Source organism: Coffea arabica, chromosome 3e, assembly GCF_036785885.1.
Source record: "Coffea arabica cultivar ET-39 chromosome 3e, Coffea Arabica ET-39 HiFi, whole genome shotgun sequence".
Classification (NCBI taxonomy): Eukaryota; Viridiplantae; Streptophyta; class Magnoliopsida; order Gentianales; family Rubiaceae; genus Coffea; species Coffea arabica.
Genome location: NC_092315.1, coordinates 18,753,161 through 18,776,603, shown reverse-complemented (window position 1 = coordinate 18,776,603; position 23,443 = coordinate 18,753,161). Strand labels below are relative to the sequence as shown.

The 23,443-nt window shown below is 33.6% G+C and overlaps 1 protein-coding gene and 1 long non-coding RNA gene across 3 annotated transcripts; both read left to right on the top strand.

Annotated features, from left to right (window-relative positions):
• Window positions 1–4,484, top strand: LOC113736285 (uncharacterized). The gene is made up of 3 exons (XR_003459673.2): window positions 1–661; window positions 3,325–3,380; window positions 3,993–4,484. It is a non-coding gene; the product is annotated as an uncharacterized lncRNA (long non-coding RNA).
• Window positions 4,485–5,847: 1,363 nt separating this feature from the next.
• LOC113736606 (norfluorocurarine oxidase-like) lies at window positions 5,848–9,152 on the top strand. Of its 2 annotated transcripts, none has more exons than XM_027263664.2 (2): window positions 5,848–6,808; window positions 8,503–9,152. In XM_027263664.2, exons 1-2 carry the CDS (start codon window positions 5,888–5,890, stop codon window positions 9,025–9,027), a joined length of 1,446 nt encoding a protein of 481 aa, XP_027119465.1. In that variant the 5' UTR covers window positions 5,848–5,887; the 3' UTR covers window positions 9,028–9,152. The 2 variants fall into 2 exon arrangements, with proteins under 2 accessions (XP_027119465.1, XP_027119464.1); XM_027263663.2 differs by having other exon boundaries at window positions 5,851–6,808; window positions 8,416–9,152.
• Window positions 9,153–23,443: the final 14,291 nt, after the last annotated feature.

The following is a 23,443-nucleotide window of genomic DNA, read 5'->3' as shown; positions in this document are numbered from 1 at the left end:
ACCATTCTTTCTTCCTTCTCCAAAACCACGGCACCATCCCTCTATATCACAAACCACCATTTCCATTTCCTCTCTGCACCAACCCACCCCAGTCCGCAACCAAACACTCCCTCTCCAGCCTCTGCCTCGTGATCATCGACAGAGAATGTGAGAGTGAGCGGCAACCGTGCGTCCGAGAGGGAAGAAAAGGATCCGCAAGCTGCAAAAAAATTTTCTGGGTCCGTCCGTGAGTTGAAGGAAGACAGAGAGAAACCGTGAGCGAGCTTCACCATTCTGCACTTCCATTTCTACCAGCTGCAATCAAGTTTCCAGCCTCAACATTCCACAACATCATTCCATTTCACTTCACCTTCTGCCTTGGTATCATCGACCAAGAGAGAGAGAGAGCTGCACTCTGCAAGCCAAGAGTGAAAGTGAGGGAGAGCCGAACACTTTGCTTTGTTTTTCTGTTCGTGAGCTAGAGAGAGAAAAAAAGTGAAACCTGCTATTCTATATCCATTCCAACCGTGAGTTAGTGAAGAGGACTGAGGGCTAAACATTCACCATCCCAGTCGCAAGCTTGGACAAGAGAGAGGAGGAGTGGACGGGCTGCAATTTCTGGATAGCCGAGAGGAAGAAAATGTTGCAGCTGATTGTCGGGTGAGCTAAGTCTTAAGCTGAGGTAATTTTCTGGACTTAAATTGGTTGATTATGGGTTGATGAAGCTGATTAGAGGCATGCATGTGAAGGTGGTGCAGCTAGATGATAGTTTAAGTCACAAAAAAAAAATCTGATGTTGAAGGAACTATGGTTGCCGAGAGCTTAAGCTGGAAATTTGCAGCTTTGGTTGACCAAGTTTTGATGATCTGAGTTATATGTGTGTTTAACTAACCAGAGTCTGGATGATCAAGCTTTGTATGAAGCTAATTAACTTGGATTAAGCAAGAAAATTGAAGGAATAAAAAAAAAAACTGGTTGCATGCATGTCAATCAAGAGAATTGGGATGAATTTCTGGTTAAATGGTGATTTGGATGATATTTGAACTTGGTCTTGGATTCAATCAGATAGATAGCCGTTATTTGGTGTTACATGTGAATTGTATGGCCAGAAATTCGGTTGTTTGGCTGGAAATTTTTATTTGAAAATTGTTGGACTGCTGAACCAATTTTTCCAGCTTAGCCGATGGAGCTGTTTTGAGAATTGTATGGTATTTTAGTATGAAATCTACTGGAAAGCGTTTGATCCTCACTTGGTTGTGTGTTTAGCTAACTAAATACTGGATGATTAAGCCCTGCATGGGATTAATTAGCTGTGTGTAAACCAGAGATTTGAATGAAACCAAAAAGCTGCTGCATGCATGTCATCCATAACTAGTTGAACAAATTCTGGAATTTTGGGTACATTTTGTTGGTGACCGACCCTGTTTTGAACTGGAGTTGATAGTGACTTCATTTATTAGTCTTGCATGTTAGTTTTGGGTACATAATTTTGTGTTTCAGCCGGGGAAAATTCGGTTTAAAGATGGACTAAGCTGCTGGAATTTTTCCAGTGTAGTCGAGTGAAGAATAAAAGAATTTTTCAGTTTTCTTTTGCGAATTTTGGTTCTAAAATTCTGAACTAAACTGTAAAATATTGTATAATGCCTTGATTTCTTCATGCATGAAAGACTTGTACTTAAAATGAAGGGATTATGGGAGAAAAGTTGTGTTTTAAAAACTGGTTTTTTTGTTAGAGTTGAAAACATGGCCGAGGGAGAGGATTAGAACCTGGACCAACTTTGCCTTTGACTTCCTTGACCGTAAACTTTATATAACACTGCTAAAGATACTCTATAGCTTAATAACCATTCTCGGCATGTCAATTTAGTGTTAATAAAAAGGGAAATTAAGGAAGTAATCGTACGTTGAAATTGTCAATTGATGACTGTTATACATAGCTGATGACAGATTAGTATGTATATGATTTCTTGGCTGAACCATTTACTGGAATTAAGCATTATTTGCCTTGGTAGATGCTGGTATGAATGTCATACTTAGATGTATGGATGGTTTGAATAAAAGTTTTATGGTTTTAAAAGAGAAAAAGGAGTTTTTCACAATTGAAAAATGAGTTTCCAGATTTTCGATTTTCACTGTCCAGTCTCAACAAAATGCTTATATCTTGGTGTAGGAAAATCCGATTAAGGTGCCGTCAGTGGCATTTGAAACTAGAGTCATAGGCCTTTGTCCTGTAGAAATTTCCTATTTTTCCTCCATGTGTACTGCTGTCTGGGAATCTTTGAAGTAGACTGTTTTGGTATGAATGTCCTGTTTTCTTCGTGAAACTAAATTTTGATTTGGATTGAACTTATAGCTTACTTGTGGTTTAAATTCTTGATTGAATTGTGGTTGGAAGTAATTGATGTTGTCAAGGGCTAATGATTGATGAAGCTCTTGGCCATTTGAATGATTTTATAAGTACTACAGGGTGATGAAAGTTAATTGCTGGAATGTCTTGGAGGCTTTACTTTTATTTTTATTTGCTTATGATGGGCTTGCTGAAACCAAGTGCTAATGATTGATGAAGCCTTGGTCATTCATTTTATTTTTATCAGAAATGTATTTGTTGAAATCTAGGGCTAATGATTGACGAAACCCTAGTAATTTGCTATGTGATTTTTGCCATATTTTGATCCATAATGTGATTTCGAAACGGGATCGGAGTTGTGGAAATTGTATCGACCATGCGAACTCGAGCAACTGTGATCAAATTAATCAAAAAAAAAAATATTTTCCAGCTAGTATTAGACTATAAACTCAATATTTAGTGTTTCGCCTAAAACTTTCCAAACCGATAATTTCCTTTAGCTCAAACTAGCCTTATTACCTTTGGAAAATGATTTTCCTAGTTTCTAAAACTCTAGCCTTGTTTTACTCCTTTTCTTTTCTCTAAGAATTGTCCTTGGCTAGTTAACTATAGGAAAAGTGCCAAAATACGAGTTTTAATAATTTTAGTTAAAAGCATAGGAACTTGCTCGGCAAGAAACCTTATTTTTAGGTAAAATAGTTTTAGTAATAATTTTTGCAAAAACCATAGCTTTAAAGAAATGTTCAAAGTAACTTCCTAACGTGGATATTAAGAGATTTGTTGATTTATTTCAAGAAAATAATACTAGTTACCTTTTATAAGAAAAGTATTCCAAGGAAAACTAAAGGAAACAATTCTTCTACTTTCGTCAAGATTCAACCTATGGAAATTCTTGATTTTTCTAAGGGAAAGTGAACTAGTAGTATATTAGATATACCTCAATATCTATAAGCTTAAAAACTGAGTAAAAACTCATAGTTTCAAATTTTGGTTTTTAGGGTTTTGCGAGGACGCGGAATTCGATTCCCAACTTGATATCTGAACTTCACTCTTGGTGAGTGTCCCTGCCTGTTCTACGCTTACCTGTTTAAAGTACTTTCTTGACTTGATATGTGATAATTTGCAAAACTGGTTTTTGATCCATCGAAGTGAGCTGTGTGTACTTTATCGCACTAGCCGTTCGAGTGGTGACTTGTGCAAAAACATTTTTCTCCTGAATCCTTGATTCTAAACGTAGTTACGTCGTTGGGTGAATCCCTCGACGCATGAATCTAACTACCACAAATCTAAATGTAGTTGCGTCGTTGGGTGAATCCCTCGACTTCTGTATCCAACTACCATGACGGGTATATCTCGAGTGTACTACGTCCTTAGTCGGTGAGCGGGCCCGGGACCGGGGTATGAATGGTGACGGGTTAGGTATCAAAATAAGATGATCTACATGGACTATAAGTAGTGAGAGTTGACGGAGGGTCAACTACGCTGAATGGTGATCAAGCGAGGAAAATGGCTCCTGAGAGCCCCTGTATCCTACCTTGTGCTGTTATACGCTTTCCTAACTGTTCAATTTGTTTAAGTTATTGCTTGCTGTTTGATTTACGTGACTGCATGTTTTGGGGCACCACTGAGCTTTAGCTCACCCCACGTTTATTTGTTTTCCTTACAGGATGGGAAGTTTGAAAGTATTTGAGCAGCTTATATTTCCAATGAATGTACTTGAACACCTTGAATTTAATTTTCGGTTTGTAATGACTTCTAAGCTAAGCATTGTACCTTTCGTTTTGGACTGTCACTTGAAGCTGGAAAAGTGTAATCCCTAATTCTAATATTCGGTAGGTATGTTTGTATTGGTATAGTATGTCTTTAATCCTTGCGAGCGACGCGTGAAGTGTTTAAGAGCCGTCTATTGGCTAAGTTGTATGCTGTTATCTTTGAAGTTAATGTGGTGATAGAAATCGATTTATTTCGGGAGAATTGTTTTGTAATAGATTAGGATACTCTTCGAAAGGATTTGGGTTAGAATGCTTGCGTGAGTCCTGGCGAGAGCTGAGCAGACGGCCCGCCAACCCTTTGGTTCGCCTTAGGGGGAAGTGGGGTCGCCACAGTAATAGTTCTAGACTCTTCTCCTTTTTATGGCATCGGGTCTTACCTTTGAAAATTTCCTTTTTTATGGTACGATTGATGAATGGTCGGCTGCCGGTTATGGATGTACTGCATAAATTTGGAGTATTCGGCCCGTCTCGTTGTTTTTGTTGTTGGCATTCTTCTCAAGAAACTATTAACCATATCTTTTGCACGGGTGAGTTTGCTAGGTAGGTCTGGGGTTTCTTTGAAGTGACGATTGGAGGGTTTGGGGTAGCTTTCACGATAAGGCATAAGGTGATTAATTGGTGGTTGAAATCTGGTCGAACTTCGTATATTCGATTCTTGTTTCGAATTCTGCCCGCCTTGATTTGTTGGAACTTATGGAAAACGAGAAATAAATTTGTCTTTGAAGGGAGGGTGGCGACTGTGACACAAGTTTGTGGTCGAATTGTTAATGAGCTTCACGAGAGTTTTGGCGCTCAGTTCAGGAGGTTAGTATACCTAGGTCGTGGCCTGCTCTCCTGGATGCGGTAGCTGGGTTGAGAATGTCTGTAAATGTGTTGACGGTTAGATGGAGATGTCCTTTCCAAGCAGTGGTGAAGTTAAACTCAGATGGTTGTTCAAGGGTTTATCCTGGGAGGAGTGGAGGGGGAGGTCTGTTCCGAGATAGTGATGGGAGGCTCCTGTTAGCTTTTTCTTGTTATTTTGGGGAGATGACTAGTTTACAAGCGGAAATGAAGGTTTTACTCCATGGGGTGCGGTTAGGAGTAGCTCGGGGACTGGCCAATTTACATTTGGAGTCTGACTCCTTAGTTCTTATCCACATTATCTAGGGGAGAGCTAAGTGTCCATGGGTGGTGCAGCGGGAGTTACAAGAATTGTCGTAGTATAGCCATCACTACAGAGAGATCTCACACTGCTTTCGAGAGGCGAATAAACCTGCGGATAGACTTTCTAAGGTTGGGGCTGAATCTGGGGAGTCATTAGTTTATGATTCCTTCCTTGCCCTTCCCCGCATAGTTAGAGGAGATGTTACTTTAGATAGGTGGGGTTGTCCTAGTTTTCGTAGGGTTAGACACGGATGGTAGCTTTGTCTAATCGGTCTCATAGGCTGGAGGTAAGGTGTGGTCCCTCGCTATGTATTTTTTATTTCTTTTAATAAAAGTTGGGCTGATATCCCATCCCCATTTACGGGGTTTGCCACTTAAAAAAAAAAAAACTATTGGCACAAACAGATTAGTTGGTAAAAATAAAAATATAAATATCACAGCCTAAAAAATGAATGAACCTAGGACCTTCAACGGTCGCAGTTGTACTAGGTTATCCTGTATCATGTATTGATTTAATCATCCCCGCTGCAAAATGCACATTTACTTTGTGGTCCCGATCTATTGGAATTTCTATGGTCAAAAGAGCTTAAAAACGCAGTATAAGAAAAGAACACCATTACTAGTCAAATTCATGATCATATAGCACATGGCTCTGATCAATCTTGATCTTTCATTCTTCTCAAATTTTTCCTTGCTTATATTCCTTCTATCCCTTCTCAAATGGTTTTTTGTTGCTTATAAACCCCAGAAAAAGCTACCACCATCTCCACCAAAGCTCCCAATTATTGGCAATCTTCACCAACTTGGCCTGTTTCCACACCGCTCCCTCCAATTATTGTCAAGAAAATATGGTCCGCTCATGCTACTTCGTCTGGGAAGCAAGGCAGCGCTGGTTGCCTCTTCCTCTGATGCAGCTTGCCAGATCATGAAAACCCATGATTTATTCTTTGCAAACAGGCCTAAATCGAGCATCGCACATAGACTTTTGTACGGAAGCAAGGACATAGCTTTTTCGCCATATGGTGAGTATTGGAGACAAGTGAAAAGTATTTCTGTGCTTCATCTTTTGAGTAACAAAAGGCTTCAGTCATCTCAACATGTCAGAGAAGAAGAGACGTCACACATGATCGAGAAGATCAGCCAAACGTGTTCCTCCTCACCTGTAAACTTAAGTGACATGTTTTTAACTCTCACAAACGATATAATCTGCAGGGTTGCCTTGGGGAGGAAGTATAGTGAGGAAGAAAATGGAAGGAAAAGTATGGAGTATCTGAGGATATTTGTTGAGTTACTAGGTTGTTTTGATGTAGGAAACTATATTCCTTGGCTTGCGTGGGTTAATCGCTTCAATGGTTTGGACTCTAAAGTGGAGAAAGCGGTTAAACAGATCGATGGATTTCTTGAGGGCGTGATAGAAGAGCACATTAATAAGAGGAAAGGTGAGGCTGAAAGTGACTATACTTCTGAGGCAAGATGCCAAGACTTTGTGGATATCATGATTGAGATTAAAAGGGCAAACACCATCGGCTTTGCGCTTGACCGAGATGCTATGAAAGCTATCATCCTGGTAAAATTCACTCTCCATCTATTTATATTGGTAGTAAAATCTTGGGGATTGAGGCAAGTATGGTTGATGTTAGTGTGGTTATGTACGGTGCTTTTATTTTTATTTTTTTAAACTTGGTATAAAATTATATCACTGAATTGGTGTACACGAGTGATATTTATGTAAGCTACATTAGTATAAATCAAATAATGTAAGAAACTGACAACTGTACCACACATAAATCACAATCGAACTTGCACCAAATTCTAAATCTTTTACCTGTCTTGATCACTGAAACGTATAAATATATAAGTGCATTGAGGTTAGGGAAAATTTCAGAAACCTCTCTTGAGATTTTTGACAATTTCACTCGCCTCCTTTGAAGTTTGTAAAATTACACAAATCTCCCCTAAGGTTAAGATTTGATAACAAAATTAGTCCAATTAGAAAAAATAACATTCAAAAAGTACTTTAAGGAGAGAGATGAAGCTTTTATTCCATAAATACCCCTTATGCATGTGTATAAGTTGTATTAGTAAAAGAATAATAACAATTAAAAGTTAGAAACAATTAATACATATATTTCACCACTCAAAAAGTTCACATTTAATAAATTAGACAATACAAATAATGAACAAAACTACACTAATGATCACAAGATTCAACAAAACAGAATAGTCATCTCTTTCGACATGATATTTGCAATAATTGTTATAATATTAAAAATTTTCAAATTTGCCTTTCTTTTCCCTCCTTCCTGCATTAGGTATATCAATTGATGTTATTTTATAAATACAAGTCATCATTTATTATTAAAGAAATTTTAAACTGTTATTTTCATTAATTAGTCATTAATAGTTAATTAGTGCTCTAATTATTTAATCATTAGATATTAATAAAGGAGAATGGAGGGAAAAGAAATGAAAAATTTGAAAAATTTTTCTATTGAAAATCATAAGAATCATAGCAAACATCAAGTCAAAAGAAATGACTAGTCTATTTTGTTAAATCTTGTGATCATTATTATTGTTTTTTTGTGTTGTTTAATTTATTAAATGTGAACTTTTTGAGTGGTGAAATGTGTGTATTAATTATTTTTAACTTTTATTCTTTTACTAATACAACTTATATACATGCATAAGGGGTATTTATAAAATAAAAGTTTCATCCCTCTCCTTAAAGTACTTTTGTAATGTTACTTTTTCTAGTTGGACTAATTGTGTTATCAAAACCTTAACCTCGGAAAAGATTTGTGTAATTTTACAAACTTCAAGAAAAGCTAGTGAAATTCTCAAAAAAGTCAGGGGAGGTTTCTGAAATTATCCCTTGAGTTTAACCTTATCAAACCCCGACTGATAAAGGCCAATTGACACCCGTAGTCGTACGACTCATAACCTTCAAGAGTCTTGAAGGTTGTAAGCGGGAGCGTTAACTGGTTTTGTCAGTCAAGCTTCGACAAATCTGAGCTCAACTTATTTAAATATTCATATATATGTTTGAACCCATCAACTGTTTACTACATGGTTTTGAATAGGGTTGGATTGGTACATAATAGAAATAATGGCTTATTGTCATTGTGTAATCGAAACATGTTTTAATCCAACACTTTCTTTGATTCCATTATTTAGGACGTCTTTGGTGCTGGAACTGATACAACACATTCAGTTATGGAATGGGGAATGTCAGAACTTCTAAAGAATCCTGAAATCTTGCAGAAATTGCAGGCGGAGGTAAGAGAAGTGACTCAAGGAAAACCAGAAATAACTCGAGATGATATGGAGAAAATGCAGTACTTAAAAGCAGTGATTAAAGAAACTCTACGACTTCATACTCCAGTTCCATTATTGGTTCCTCGAGAATCAATTCGAGACGTCAAAGTAATGGGGTATGATATACCAAAGAGCACACAAGTATTTGTGAATGCTTGGGCAATTGCAAGAGATCCCATGTTATGGGAGAACCCTGAGGAGTTTCGACCTGAGAGGTTTTTGGATTCCAGTTTAGACTTTCGTGGTTTGAATTTTGAGTTAATTCCGTTTGGTGCTGGACGAAGAATTTGCCCGGGTATCTACTTTGCCATATCAGTAAATGAACTTGCATTGGCAAAACTGGTCAACAAATTTAACTTTACATTACCTGATGGAATCAAACCAAACGATTTGGATATGACTGAAGCACCTGGTGTCACGATCCACAGAAAACTTCCTCTGCATGCCATTGCCACACCATATTCCTTCTAATGTCTTTGTTTATGATGTTTTCATCTTTACTTGTTTTGTTTCATTTCTAGTGAAGTTCTTGCAAGTAATTTATGGTAATGGGTTCTTGTTTGCAAAAGTTTAAATTGATAATGCTAATTAAGGTATATCTAGTTCACTAATAATGTTAGAATTTTGTAGTGCCTCAACCCCTCTCTTGGGTGTGCTTATCGTGGGTTCAATCATATGTATATTACCGTTCTTATATACCGACACAAATTTACCTTTCTTATGGTAATACATTGATTCAAGTAAACTTCATGACTTGTTCAACATTGGTACGGAAGAAATTAACTAAGCAAGATTGACCTTTAGAACATTTACTTGAAAACATGCATATTTTACATCAGACCTATAATTTACATAAAATTTTTCTGTCAGTCCAATTTTACATACTCAGGAAAACATAACTATGATTGGCAGTATTTCATGTCACCCAATCTTTTCATACAAACGCCATGGTCATTCTGGGGGTGAATTCTTAGTTTATGATGAAAAAAAAAAGTCATTCTACAACTGGAGCGATTTTTGTAGATTTTTCTACAAATGGGGTGTTCGCATTCCGGGAATGCGAGGTCACTGCAGTGAGCTTTCCGTGAAATTTCTTTTTCTTTTCCTTTTCAACTACCAAACAAATAACATGCACTTCATAAAAATAACTTATATGATTTTTTAAAATAACATTGCGTTATGAAATTTCTAAAATTACAGTTAAAATTGTAACAGATATTAATGACTATTAACTATTACATTCTTATAACTAATATTCATCGGTGTCAACAAATAAATACGATTCATTAATAACAAAGGAAAATTAGAATTTGATAAAAAAAATTTATTTCATAAAAAAGGAAAAAAAGTTATTATTTTTTTCATAAAATATAGTCAACACCTTACATGTTAACAATTTCATTCTATTTTTACATTGATATATGAAATAGATAGAAAGAACTATGCATGTGTACTTTTTCCACCATTTAAATGTATTATAATAACCGTACAATTACCAATTTTTTTTTAATATAAAAGAAATATGATTTTTTTAGAGCACATATTTGATGACTTTAGGCACGTGCAAGTTTTAAAATAAAAAAAAATTATTCCTCTGCTAATTACAGATTTTTAAATAACATTTCTCTAACATTTCTCCGAAATATAAGATTTTAGTAGAGCTTTTAAAATAAGATTTTACTACCGATAGCATTTTATTAAAGGCAAATTCTACAAAACAAACAACATTTATAGTTAATTTTACATTTTTTTGGGAGCTCGTAAATTTCATTTAAAATTTTTTTTTCTAGCAAGTTTGAATTTAATTTTCTGAAAGTCATACTTATAAATGCGAAATCTAACAAAAAAATTAAATACCATTTTTGGAGGTCAAATTTATCAAATGCGAACTATTTGAAGAATTTTTTAAAAAAACATTTAGGAGCTCGCATTTAGCTCTTACTATTTTCTGGAAAAAATTCTCTAGCTCCCAAAAAAAAAGCAAAAAAATTTAAATTATACTTAAGCTCGCATTCGCGGAATGCGAGCTCAATAGAGCTGTACTCAATAAGTAGAGCTCGCATTCGCGGAATGCGAAAACCCTCCTACGGAATATCCCACCAAAATCACCCCTTTTGTAGAATTTTTTTAAAATTCATCACAAAATTGGAAATTTCTCGTCATTCTGGTGTATTCTTGAAGCATCCTAGAGCATTTGGAGCATTGCAACCAGCTTTCCCAAAGAATGTGCTACAGAACTCTTTGTATGTGAAAGCTCTATAAGCAGGAGGATTTCCATTGTCAGTCAAAGCCGCAACAAACATGGTTCAAAGTTGTAGTCGCGATCGTATGTGAAAGTTCTATAAGCAGGAAGATTTCCATTGTCAGTCAAAGCCGCAACAACCATGGTTCAAAGTTGCAGTCGCGATCGTGACCCGGACCGTTCTACATCGGTTTCGACATATCGGTCACGGTCTCAGTGAGACGCAAATTTTAAAGCATCTAATATTCTAAAAATTGCAAATAATGTCAAAAAATATGTTAAACAAAAAAATTATCGACAGGCGTAAGATTACCAACTCTTGGGCAAAGACATGCACTCAATAATACCGATACAGAAGATGTATATGTAGAACTAAGTCAGTAAATAGATATTGAAATCAAAGCCCATTTATCAGATAATTCATTGCAAATTTGGAGCTCAGTAAGCTAGGATGGGTTGCTGCTCATACTCTTTACCTGTTCAATCATTGATGAATGCTGCAAATTCAGTTCAGACAAGTCAATATTCACCTCATATGAATCTTCTTCACGGCGGATCGTCTGCATTATATGTTACAGAAATATTACCATAGTATATAATGTGAATCAATTATAGGACTCCAAAAAATACTTAGTACGGCTGTTAATATCCCATGTGGTTAAAGTCAACTATTCCTAGTCTAAAAACTCTCTTTAAGTTTTTGCTTGATGGAGAGATCGATAACTTTTTAATCTGAAAAAAGCATTAGTAAAAACACATGTAGCCTTGAATCGAAATTTATTTATCAAACCCTCAAAAAAGACTAAAGCAAATTTATCATTATTACCATGGAATGATCATTGGTCGAGTCCTTGCCTCTATTGACTTCCAGGATCCTGCATATATCTCGATGTCCATACAGTGTTGCATCAGTTAAAGGCTTTGACAATTAAAAGTAAGAGAAAATTATGATCCTTCATCCTTCACAATGCCTCTCTCGCAACAAACAGAGATAAAGCATTTTGAGTAAAGCTGAAAATCAGAACATACATGTCTTTCATTTCTGCAATCAAAATACTTGGGATACATCTCTTGGCCATATAATCACTGCCCACGCCAATGATTATACTACACCACATACATAAATTTGCTCAAATTCTTAATCTAGTGTAATTTTCTGTCCTAGTACGGTTTAAAAAAATGGGCTGTCTTCATTTCCCTTCGAATCATACAAAGGAATAAAAGTAAACATAATCACAATTGTTTTAGCTTCATGAAAGATTTTAAAGACACATAACTTGAAAGTCATATCTTATACTGTATGCAACTTACGGTCCTCTGCCACCTATCTTGAAGGTTAATTCACTACAAGAAAATTGTCTTTTTGCGACGCCAGAATTATGCCGCAAAAAGTCAAAAAGCACCGTAAAAACCTTTTTGCGGCACAAAAGCGACAGAATGCAAATGTGTCACAAAAGTAGCCGCTACAAAAGAAAACAACGTAAGTTTTTGATGTGCCGCATGTATTTGCATTGCGATGTGGCGCATGTATTTGCATCGCTTTTTGTGATGCTAGTTTGAGTGTCACAACTCTACTTGCGGCACAAAAATGCACTGCAAAAAATTCCAGTAATGTTATTGCGACATAAAATTGTCGCAAAAATGTCACTAATAAAGGCCAGAAATTTTGATGCACAATATTTAATGAGCAAATTATCTGCATAGTCACTGAATTTTTGGAATCGTCAAGTTTTGGCTACTAAACTATTAAAAGTTTGATTTGGCCCACTGAACTATCTAAAGTTTAGATTCTGGGCCGTTCCATCAGATTTAATCATTAACTATGCCCTGTTTTCTTGTCTCATGAATCGTGCAAGTACTCAAATTTATCATATTTAACGATTAAATCTAACGGAATGACCCAAAATCTAAATTTTAGATAGTTCAGTGACCAAAACCAGACTTTTAATAATTCAATGATCAAAATTCAATGATTCCAAAAGTTTGGTGGTCATCCAGATAATTTGCTCACATTTAATCTACTCAAACATACTAAAATTGAACATCATAACAAATATACTAAAATTGAATATCAAAACAAAATTAAAGTTCCACGATACGCCAGGATAAAGTATCATACACTACTTCAGTCAAATTCTACAAACTTTATCACATATCATTTTTTGACAAAAACATGATGAACTTTCTTGTATAATAGTCTACTTCAATGACAAGATGTTTCATATTTCCCAAGAAGTACTTGTCTTGGAAAGCACAAATTCATCATACATCTCTCAAAAGTATCTTCACATCTCAAAATCCTAAAATAACACAAAAAATATGGTCATGTAAGATACTAATACAACCTTGAACTTTAATAAAATGAAGGCTAATGATTTTGGAACGACTAATGATTTTGGAACTCCAAAATAAGTTTCAGGCATGCCACTATTAACTTTCCATTGGTCTAAATGACTAAAAAACCAACATGACGTTTAAATATTATGATATCCCTTCTGTATAAGTAAACATTTTGTTAATGGTTTGTTCATGAAATGTCTTCAAATACATTTTGAAGCAGCATGCATCATAATTAAGTCCTTCCCAATTATGCCCTAGTAAAACAGCTTGCATCATATTAGTGCCCATGACTAGAAATATAAAATTGCAAGAATATGGAAATGAGATAGTACTTGTAATGATACAAGTGTAATGGAAACAACTTTTTCAGCTCGACATTTTTCTCATAAGCTGCAACATATTCTGACTTCAACATGCTGACTCGCATGAAGACAAGTTAAACTAGCCATATAAATATATGAAGAGTAAGCACTATTAACTAAGACTTCCGGCAGAGATTTAATTCAGCTAAGAAGAGACAGCTACTAATACTGTTGAATATTGAAGAAAACAAAGTTCCTTCGGCCACAGAGCAGCTTTTCTTCTAAAACATGCAGTCCTATAGCATATGTTAGCCTCAAATGGTTCTATGAATTATTTCTGTCAGATATATAAGCAGTATACCAACTAGAATCACATAAATATCCTCCAAAATCCTCTAAGCATGGCATGATTTAGCTTGTTCCACATCAAAATCCTCCAAGTCCCAGGCTAAAATAGTTATCAAGCTATGAAAACAGGATAGGGCTGGACTATCTTTGATTTGCAGCAAACAATCAACAATTGATATTCCATTAATATCGTGCAGTTTGACCTGACATAGAGTTTGATATCTTAATGGCAGCCAAAGAACTAAAAATTAGTTATAATACATGTCAAAGTAAACATCATATCACAGTATCAGGGTTTCATCAATACACATAGGCACTAGCTAATTTTGTCAGCTGATTTAATTGGCAGCTAAAGCATGATCTAGCTTATACCATTGTACTCCACACTTTGCAATCAGATCATGGACGATTCCCGCAAAAGTTCAGAACACATATACTTCAGTGATTACATTGTAAGAAGTCAGCACATATATCTAAAACCATTAATGAAAGTGAAGCAATCTCTTTTGGTTAGTGAAAAAAGAAAAAGGAGAACTTTTCCAATAATAACTTTGATAATCAACCAAAAATTCCGCCTAATCTCTAACTCTTGAGTACAAATGACTATCAATAAAAATACAGTCTGTTTGATTTACATTTCCATTCTGTTATAATCCTAGAGCCTTAATTCCACACATAACACATTCTCCGAAAAAAAATGCAACATATAACAAACTATGCTAAATCAAACAGCACCAGATTCAAAAGTTGGAAGAAAAAATGCAGCTTTTGTTTAGGGAAAAAAATAAAGGAAACAAAGATGTACATTAATTTTCTTGTGGCAATCCAAGTCTTACCATCTTTGCCTTCGCTGTTTCCCGAAAAATTTATACAAAGCCATTTTCTGCAATACCCCAGGAATGAAAAAGCTGTCCAAAAAAGTTTAATTCCAATCTTCAGAGTTTGTAATCATAAACCATCTCCAAGAGGTCAATAGTTTACCATCAATGCAGGCAGAATGCAAAATCCCAGCAGCAACACTTGTAACCTATATATTCTCCAGAAACAGAGTGACAAGGATCAAAGAATTAATACCTTGACCAACTCACGGTGAGCGTGATCTTGAGAAACTAAACAGACACTTGTACAAAACTAGACATATACACTACCTTCACTCCCTCCAGATCCTTAATCAGTCATGGAGTGAATTCACTGCATAAAAGAAAACCCAATATAATCAAGCTAATAGCTTCTGTTGCTGCAGCCATCTCAAAATTCTTCAAGGGTGAAAGCATATTTTAACAAGGCATATTGAGGAATAACAATACTAGGTGATAAAGATGTATGAAACTTTTAGGTGGTGAATCTGCTAATCACCTATGATATTTTGACAAAAATGTTTATAGCTTGAAGAGGTTTTCTTATTCTATCATATCTCACCCTTCCCATGTCAACCATTCATGTCATTCCCTTCTAAACACTGAAATGAGGCAAATGTGAACATATAGGCATAGTTATCAATCATTATTGAGATCAGTTATCCCAAAACCTACATTTGTTTCTACTTAAAAGTAAAAAGCCATCTCACAAGACAGTCAAGTAAGAGAGAGAGAAAAAAATAACAGTTTAAACTTCCAAGACAATTATCCAGAAAATTCATTCTGTGAACAAAAAAGCATGCTTAACCACATAAAAGAACCTGCTACTTTTTCAAAATTCCAATATGCTGGATCCATGACCATGTCCAAGTTTTCCAGATGCTCCTCCACCCCAACTCAAGGCCTCCCTTTTATCTAAACATTAACAGCAAACCAGTGGTCAATAAAGCATAGAATCATAACAAGAAAGACAAAGGAAAAAAATATGCTTGCTATTAAAGACTGCCAGTGTTTAGATAATACTGTATTTGCCACACACTTGAAATACAGATATAAACCTATAACAGCAACTGAGTGCTCAAAACCCAAAGAGACAATCTTAATGGAAACTCCATTCAATCCATTCAAGCATTCCACTTTACTTGGAAGAGTAACTAGCTTTGCTGCCTCTGCAGTCAACAGAGAATTTCAAACGTTACTTCCATTTTTTAATGCATAGTAGATGCCTTAATACAAAAGGCAGAGCTTAAAAAACTACAAGAACAACTACAGACAGTGAAGATACTAAGCATAACAACATATGGCGATGATAAATTATATTGTTAACAGATTATAAATGGCCTGCCAGAGCAGATTTTGAAGGAAATCATTGAAAAGGAATGTTAGCACGTACTTGGACCACACACAAAATTGTGCTGAAGGCCAAAATAATTATTTACATACAAAATCGAAAGCATTCTCATAGAAAGAGGACATGTACTATTACTTGGGTGATTCTTACCATTCCAAGCATTTAATCTCTGAAGCTAAAGCTAAGCATGAAACAAATGCAATAGATTATCATTGCATGTATACACAATATCATTTCATTTAACTATTCCTATAATAGAACCAGGATAAGACGTTACCTAACATCAAGAACCTTATATCTCACTCATTTTAGCTCCACTCGCAGCAAGTGGCCCACCAAAAGAAAGCTTAGGATGCCTAGTTTTAAATTAAACTAATTTCACCTAAAACTTGAAAGATAACTAAACAATAACAACTGTAGCCAATTCTTTCAAGATCCCCAAGATCAAGCCTACTCAAATGTTGAAGACATCTGATAGAGACAAAGAAAGCATGAACATTTGATCAAGAAGCCTGTATGTATGGAGTAGCTGATTGCCATTTTTTAACTCTTACAAGAAAAGAATTATGAATAAGGGGAGACCTGATTCCCGTGGCCTAGCGTCGCATAATTTAAAGTAAGGACAGCAGCAAATAATAATGGAAAAATTATCTCTGGTATTTTTCGGCGCTACAGCTTTTCCAGGGACTCATAGCTATTATTCGAATCAAGCATAGAAAAGCAGGTAAGTTCATGAAAGAGTAGAAAAAAGGACTTGAAAAAGAATTCCAATCTCATAATTGACTCATATCTTGAACATATTTTCCATCTGTAAAGTTGAGAATCAAATGTTGTAGAACTTTCTTCTTTCTCCTAATCCAGTCCCTTCACATCTGCCAAATTCTGTGCAAGACCAAAAATCATAAAATTTTTAACACAGAAAATCAGAACCAGAAAATACAGGACAATTAGAACCCTTCCATTTCAACAGCAATATATACAAATTAAACATTAATTATTTTTCATAATCATAATTTGGATGCTAGAAGAGGTCTCAAGAGAAGAAACTTTAAAAAAAAAAAAAGAGTTTTAAAACTTGAACTAGAATGCGTTTGTCCACCTAAAATTGAGTGTACCAAAATTCAACACGAAAAAAGTTACTCAATTACTATGAAACTAAACATAAAATGTAGAGTATCAACTCCTACATATTTCTATCCACTATTTGAATAAAAAAAACATTTTCCTTTGACAACTAGAAAAATAGATAAATCACAAAATTGGAGATTAAAATGCAGTGCAGTCCAACTTTTGAAGCTAAAACACCATTAAGTCACATTATAAATATTCTAAAGAATTGCAAAAATTACATAAAAATAACCATAAAAGTCTATAAACTCCCAAGCACTAAGGGCATGTAATAAATTCTCTGATTATACCATAAAACAAATGAGTAAAGTGAAAAAAATTGCAAAAGGAATTGAGCTTAATTACCTTGCTTTTGAACCAGAATAGCTCGCAAAATTGTTGGGTAAGTTCTCTCAAAGCTATTAATTACTTCACCGATGATCAAAATTAATTGAAGCAAATCCAGCTAGTGAAAGCCAATTTAATCACTTTTGGCAAAATAACCTAAAATTGAAAACAAATTTAACTTGTCAAAATCATGCTAGGAGCTATTAAACCTAAGAATCAAACACAAAATTGAGATAAAACTATCGCTAGGTACAATTTTTACCATATTCCTTTGAGAATGTGATGGTTTTTAGAATTGGAGAGACAAAGAAGAAGAGGAACAAAGAGAGATACAACAAGGAAGAAACACTGCAATTGGGAATCGATTTCAACTGCTGAGAGTGAAAATCGAGGAGGTCCTTCATCTTCCTTGCGTTAAACCCTTGCTTCAGGCGCTGCAGCCGATCAGCAATCAATCTTTCTATTCTTCTGGATTTCCTCTGTATCTCATAGATGAAGGTGGTTACTGCATATTTGTTGGCCATATTGCGAGGAAAATGGAGGAGGTGGAAATAGGTTTGAAAGAGAGAGGGAATAATTCATCGGGAGAACGAAGGATATAATGGAAAGCCAAAGAGCCCGGTTTTTCCTCTTTTCTTCTTTTGGCCTTTTTCTGGCTTTATTAAAACTACGTAGTTTTGCCAAAAAAATTATGAACCCCTATCAACTTTGCAACACAATATGACAATTTGAAATGTGCTGATAGGTTGCAATTTTATCATTTATTTTATTATTAATTTTCCCTATTACCTGACCCGATGTGGATTAATTACTGGATTCTACTCACTTTTAATATTTGGCATATATTTCAGGGAGTAGAACGAAAATACCATAACAAGTGCCAATTTGACAGTTATCAGGAAAGAGTTCAAATAGTAGGCATCCAGGACCATTTTTGGAATATCAAGCCGCGACCCTTCTTGGTAATTTGGCGGAAGATAGCATAAAAGAGGAAAAGGAACGAAGGGCTGGAACTTCTTCTTCCTCTCGGGGGGAGCCGCCGCCAATGTTTTCAGAACCAGACCGGATCGGCCGGTCCGACCGCGAACCGGCCATGCTACCGGTCCGGTCCAATATCAAACCCGAATGGTAATGGAAACCCGCTACGAACCGGACGAACCGCTAAAACCCGTATGAACCGCAAAGGTACGGCTGCCACTACACCACAGCCCAAGGATGAGGTATTGTTGTGTAGAATTATACTTAACTAAAAAATAAAATCAGATTAAATAAAAAAACCCTAGCATTAAGAAAGTGCAGACGGCACATTTCATTTCAATTTCACTTCCTCCGTTTCTCACTCTCGGCTTCTCCAGTTCGCATTTTGATTTTTTTTTTTTTAAATTTTTCTTCATATTTCAAATACTCATATTTCTTTTTTTCATTTTTCTTACAAAATCTCATCCTCTCATGGCTCTTTCTTTTTAATTTTCAACTCTCTCTCTCTCTCTCGCTATCCTCTTTTCTTTTGTCACTCCCTTTTTAATCAAACCTCTTTATTTTTAATTTATTGATGTTTTCTTCCATCTTTTAATTTTGTTTTTGTCCATTAAATTGAAAAAAGTTAAAAAAGAATTATTTTTCTTTAATCCAAATTATTTAATGTCACAACCACTCACTTTTATCTCATTTTTTGTTTCTTATTAAGTTTCATTTTTATTTTCGATTCCCTTGACTTCCTTCGAACTCCAAACTTTCTTTTTTAAATTGCAATCTATAAATCCCAAAGCGTAAATTAAAATTTAAGTTCACAATGTCTAAATTCTCATAGACGTGAATTTTGCATAATTTCAAAATATTGTGATATTTTTGGGTTGGATTTAGATATAATTGAAATTAAAATGAAATTTATTTGTTTTAACTTATAATTTAAAATTTTTATTTTTAAAAATCCAAGTTATTAAAAAATAGTAAACTTTTCATCATATAAAGTATTAAATTAGTCCATTACATGTCTTATTTTGTGCATATATATATTTATATAAATTATTTTTAAAAAAATTTATTGAACCGGGATTGAACCGGTCCGATCGATTGAATCTTGATCCTTTCACTTCACCGGTTCAATTAACGGTCCGATTTTTAAAACATTGGCCGCCGCACGGTGGCCGGGCATTAGAGTAGACTTAGAATAGAAAGAATGGAAGACGCAGAGGACAAGCACAACTTAGGGAGCTTTTGACTTTTCTTCTTCATTTTTAGTGGGGCCTCTTTGTAGTTTTCTTTCTTCCCTCGTGGATGTTAGGAACAAATGGAGAATTGAATGAATCTCTGTAGTTGTTTCACTTTGACTTTTCCATTTGCCATCTTGGTGTAGTTTTCTTCTCGCATGCCTAGACAATCAGAAACAATTGAATCAATTGTTGTGGCTTGCTCTTCCTTTCATTTATTCGAACGAATTGGGTTCTCCCAAACGAAAGCGATGGCCGCGCGCGTTGCCTCAATTTTGTGTGGGTCTCTCTTGTCAGAATGAGCTAAATTCCTTTTTCTAGTCAACGAGCAATGGATACTTTGGCTTGCCTAAAATTGTGAAATCGATTTAATTTTATCTTTTTCTTTTATTTATTGGTATTCGCATATTCCCTGGTTACAGTGCTTATGATTGTTTAATTAATTGATTGTCTTGGATCCGGATAATTAGTTAATTTGATAATCTATTGTCAATTGGGACGTTAAATCCGTAATTGTTTAATTGTCTCAAAATAGTGATAACTGGCATGATTGGGTTTGTATCAGGGGAATACGCGGGCTAACCTAAAATAACCCTGGTAGTGTGTTATTTGGTTAGAATAGAGCTCTTCTAATACGTAAGGCAATTGGGGAATTAAATTTTACGGGCGTACCTAGAATTATTTCTTAATTAGAGCAGTGATTAACGGGCGTACCTTAATCACCGACACAGTAAGGAGGGGTTGACTGTCATCGCTTGTTTGACAGTTATAACCTATTTATTAGTAAATAATTGGAATTGCCTTTGTTTCAATGATCAATTAGGTGAACCATTGTTGAAGTTATTCCTTGATTAGATCCTTAATTATCACTCATTTGATTTTAGTAAATTGTTATTTAATTTTTAGTAGTTTCTTAGATTTTATTTGAATTTCTTTGTTTGTCGTCTTCTGCACAAAAATACCCCTCTGGTTATTGTGAATTTGAAAAGAAACAATTACTCCCAATCCCTGTGGATTCGACCCTGCTTACCCCTATCTACAGAAATTACTTTTAGTTGAGTAGGTTTTTTTTATTATTGCACAGGCTGACAACCTGTCAATAAATAAGTGTATTATATTTATTTATTTATTATATATTATATTTATAAATAAATATATAAATGCATTATAAGTGTATTATATTATATACAATACATAATATAAATATATTTATAAATATATAAATGTATATTATTATAAATGTGTATAAATTATAAATGAATATTATAATTTATAATTTTTATGTTTTTATGTTTTTATATTTATATACATTTATGCATTTATAATACAATTATAAATATTTATAAATAAATATATTTATATATTATATATAAATAAATAAGTGTATTATATTTATTTATTATATATTATATTTATAAATAAATATATAAATGTATTATAAGTGTATTATATTATATATAATACATAATATAAATACATTTATAAATGTATATTATTATAAATGTGTATAAATTATAAATGAATATTATATAAATGTATAAATTTATATATTATAAATATATGATAATATTATGTATAAATGTATTAATGTAATAAATATAAATGTATAAATTTATTAATATTATGTCTAAATGTATAATTAATATTATGTATATTAATATAAATATATAAATGTATTATATTATATATAATACATAATATAAATGTATGTTATAAATATATATATTATGTTTAAATGTACATTAATATAAATGTTCAATATATATAATATATATTATGTATATATTAAATATATATAATATATAACATTTATATAAATGTTTAATAACATATTTATAATAAATATAATATTCATATAAATATATAAAATATATTTTATATAAAATATTTATAATATGTATAAATAAATATATTTAAATTAATATAATATATATATATCCTATACATAATTGAAATATACAAATTGAAATAAACATATTAAATATGTATTTGAAGTTGTTTTTGATATATTGTTTGGATATGGTGTTTTTGGAGTTGTTTTTGAAATACACATTTACTGTAGCATTTGGATTGTGAAAAACAGTTTTTCAAAAACAGGCCCAAAAACAAATCCAAACGGACATTTTCAGGAATGTTGGGATTTTTTAGAATGTAAGTAACGGGATTTGATCCAAGTAAAGTTTTAAAACGCTAAGAGTAGGGTTATACTATCACTATGAATATTATTAACTCTACTATGAGTATGGATTTTGACGATTTCCCCCAGCGTGTTTGGTTTAGTAATGGAATGAGTATCACTGTAAAACTACTCGTTTGGTTTGCTTATGATCAGGGATGGCTGTCAAGTAAATTTTAATTTTTTTAAAAATCTTTAGTGTGTAATATACATGTTTTTAAGGTTTCTTATTTTGTATTTTTTAAAGAAAATTTTTAAAAGGGCTTCTTCAGTTTTATATAAAGCCATGCTCTAATTTGAGTTATGTGCAAATGGTAACCTTAAAAAAGAAAAAAGAAAAAAGAAAAAAGCCATTTTTATTGTATTAATATAGAGTCCCATGTATCTTTGATTTCTAGTTCAAATTTATCCAAATGTCAAGTGAGAGAGAATATTGCAACAATGTTTATAAAACAGTCCAGTAGAGCAAGACTACATCAAGAACCATTGTGAAGCCGGTGACTGATTGAAAGGCAATTTAACACAAGAATACATCAAGATTTAAAACCCCATATATAAATATTGTCAATGGGATAATTTCATAAACCTCCCTTGAGGTTTTTGACTATTTCACTTAGTTTCCTTAATGTTTTAAAAATTACACTTACTCCCTTGATTTGACATTTTGGTAACCAAAACTTAAAGGGATAATTTCATAAACCTTCCCCGAGGTTTTTAACTATTTCACTTACTCGTAACCAAAACTTAAAGGGATAATTTCATAAACCTTCCCTGAGATTTTTAACTATTTTACTTAGTTTCCTTAATGTTTTAAAAATTACACTTACCTCCCCTGATTTGACATTTTGGTAACCAAAACTTAAAATAGAGTAAAATATTTAACGAATATCCTAAAATGCCTTTATCTTATAAAGTTTAATTTGTTCTTCTAAACAATTCTAAAGTAATTTAGTACGATTATATAAAAAAAAAGTGTCAAGTTTTTCACACCAATATTTGTGATATAATAATCAACTATAACAATAAATCTTTTGCTATAATAAGCTATTTTGCATAGTGCTTTAGTGGGGGATATAGATTCTTTTTAAGATAGAGAAGAAATTGCTATCTTTCTTTTTCTAAAGTTTATGGACTACTTTTTTTTAAATAAAAGTTTATGGACTAGCTTAGTGAGAGAACTACCATAGTTTAGTAGTGATTTTGGACCATTTATGTTTTAATTATTGTTGATTCATTCTTGATATTGATACAAAGAAAAAAGCTACAAAAAAATTGGATGATGTTTAAGTTATTAGAAAAAAATATTACTAGTTTAACGTTTGATCTGGATAGATATTAAGAACAACACTCATAGTTCTTCTATACTTCTAATGAAATATAAGAGAAATGAATAAGAAGGAAAAAGGAAAAAAAACTATAAAATTCACCCTTTGCATAAACATAACAACAAGAGAGTTTTATTAAAATATTAAGGTTAGTATTGTCATTTAAATGGGTAAGGGATGTAGGTGTAATTTTTAAAACTTTAGGGGAGCCAAGTAATATTATTAAAAACCTTAGGGGAGGTTTCTAAAATTATCCCTAAAATAAAGTCAAATACATGGAA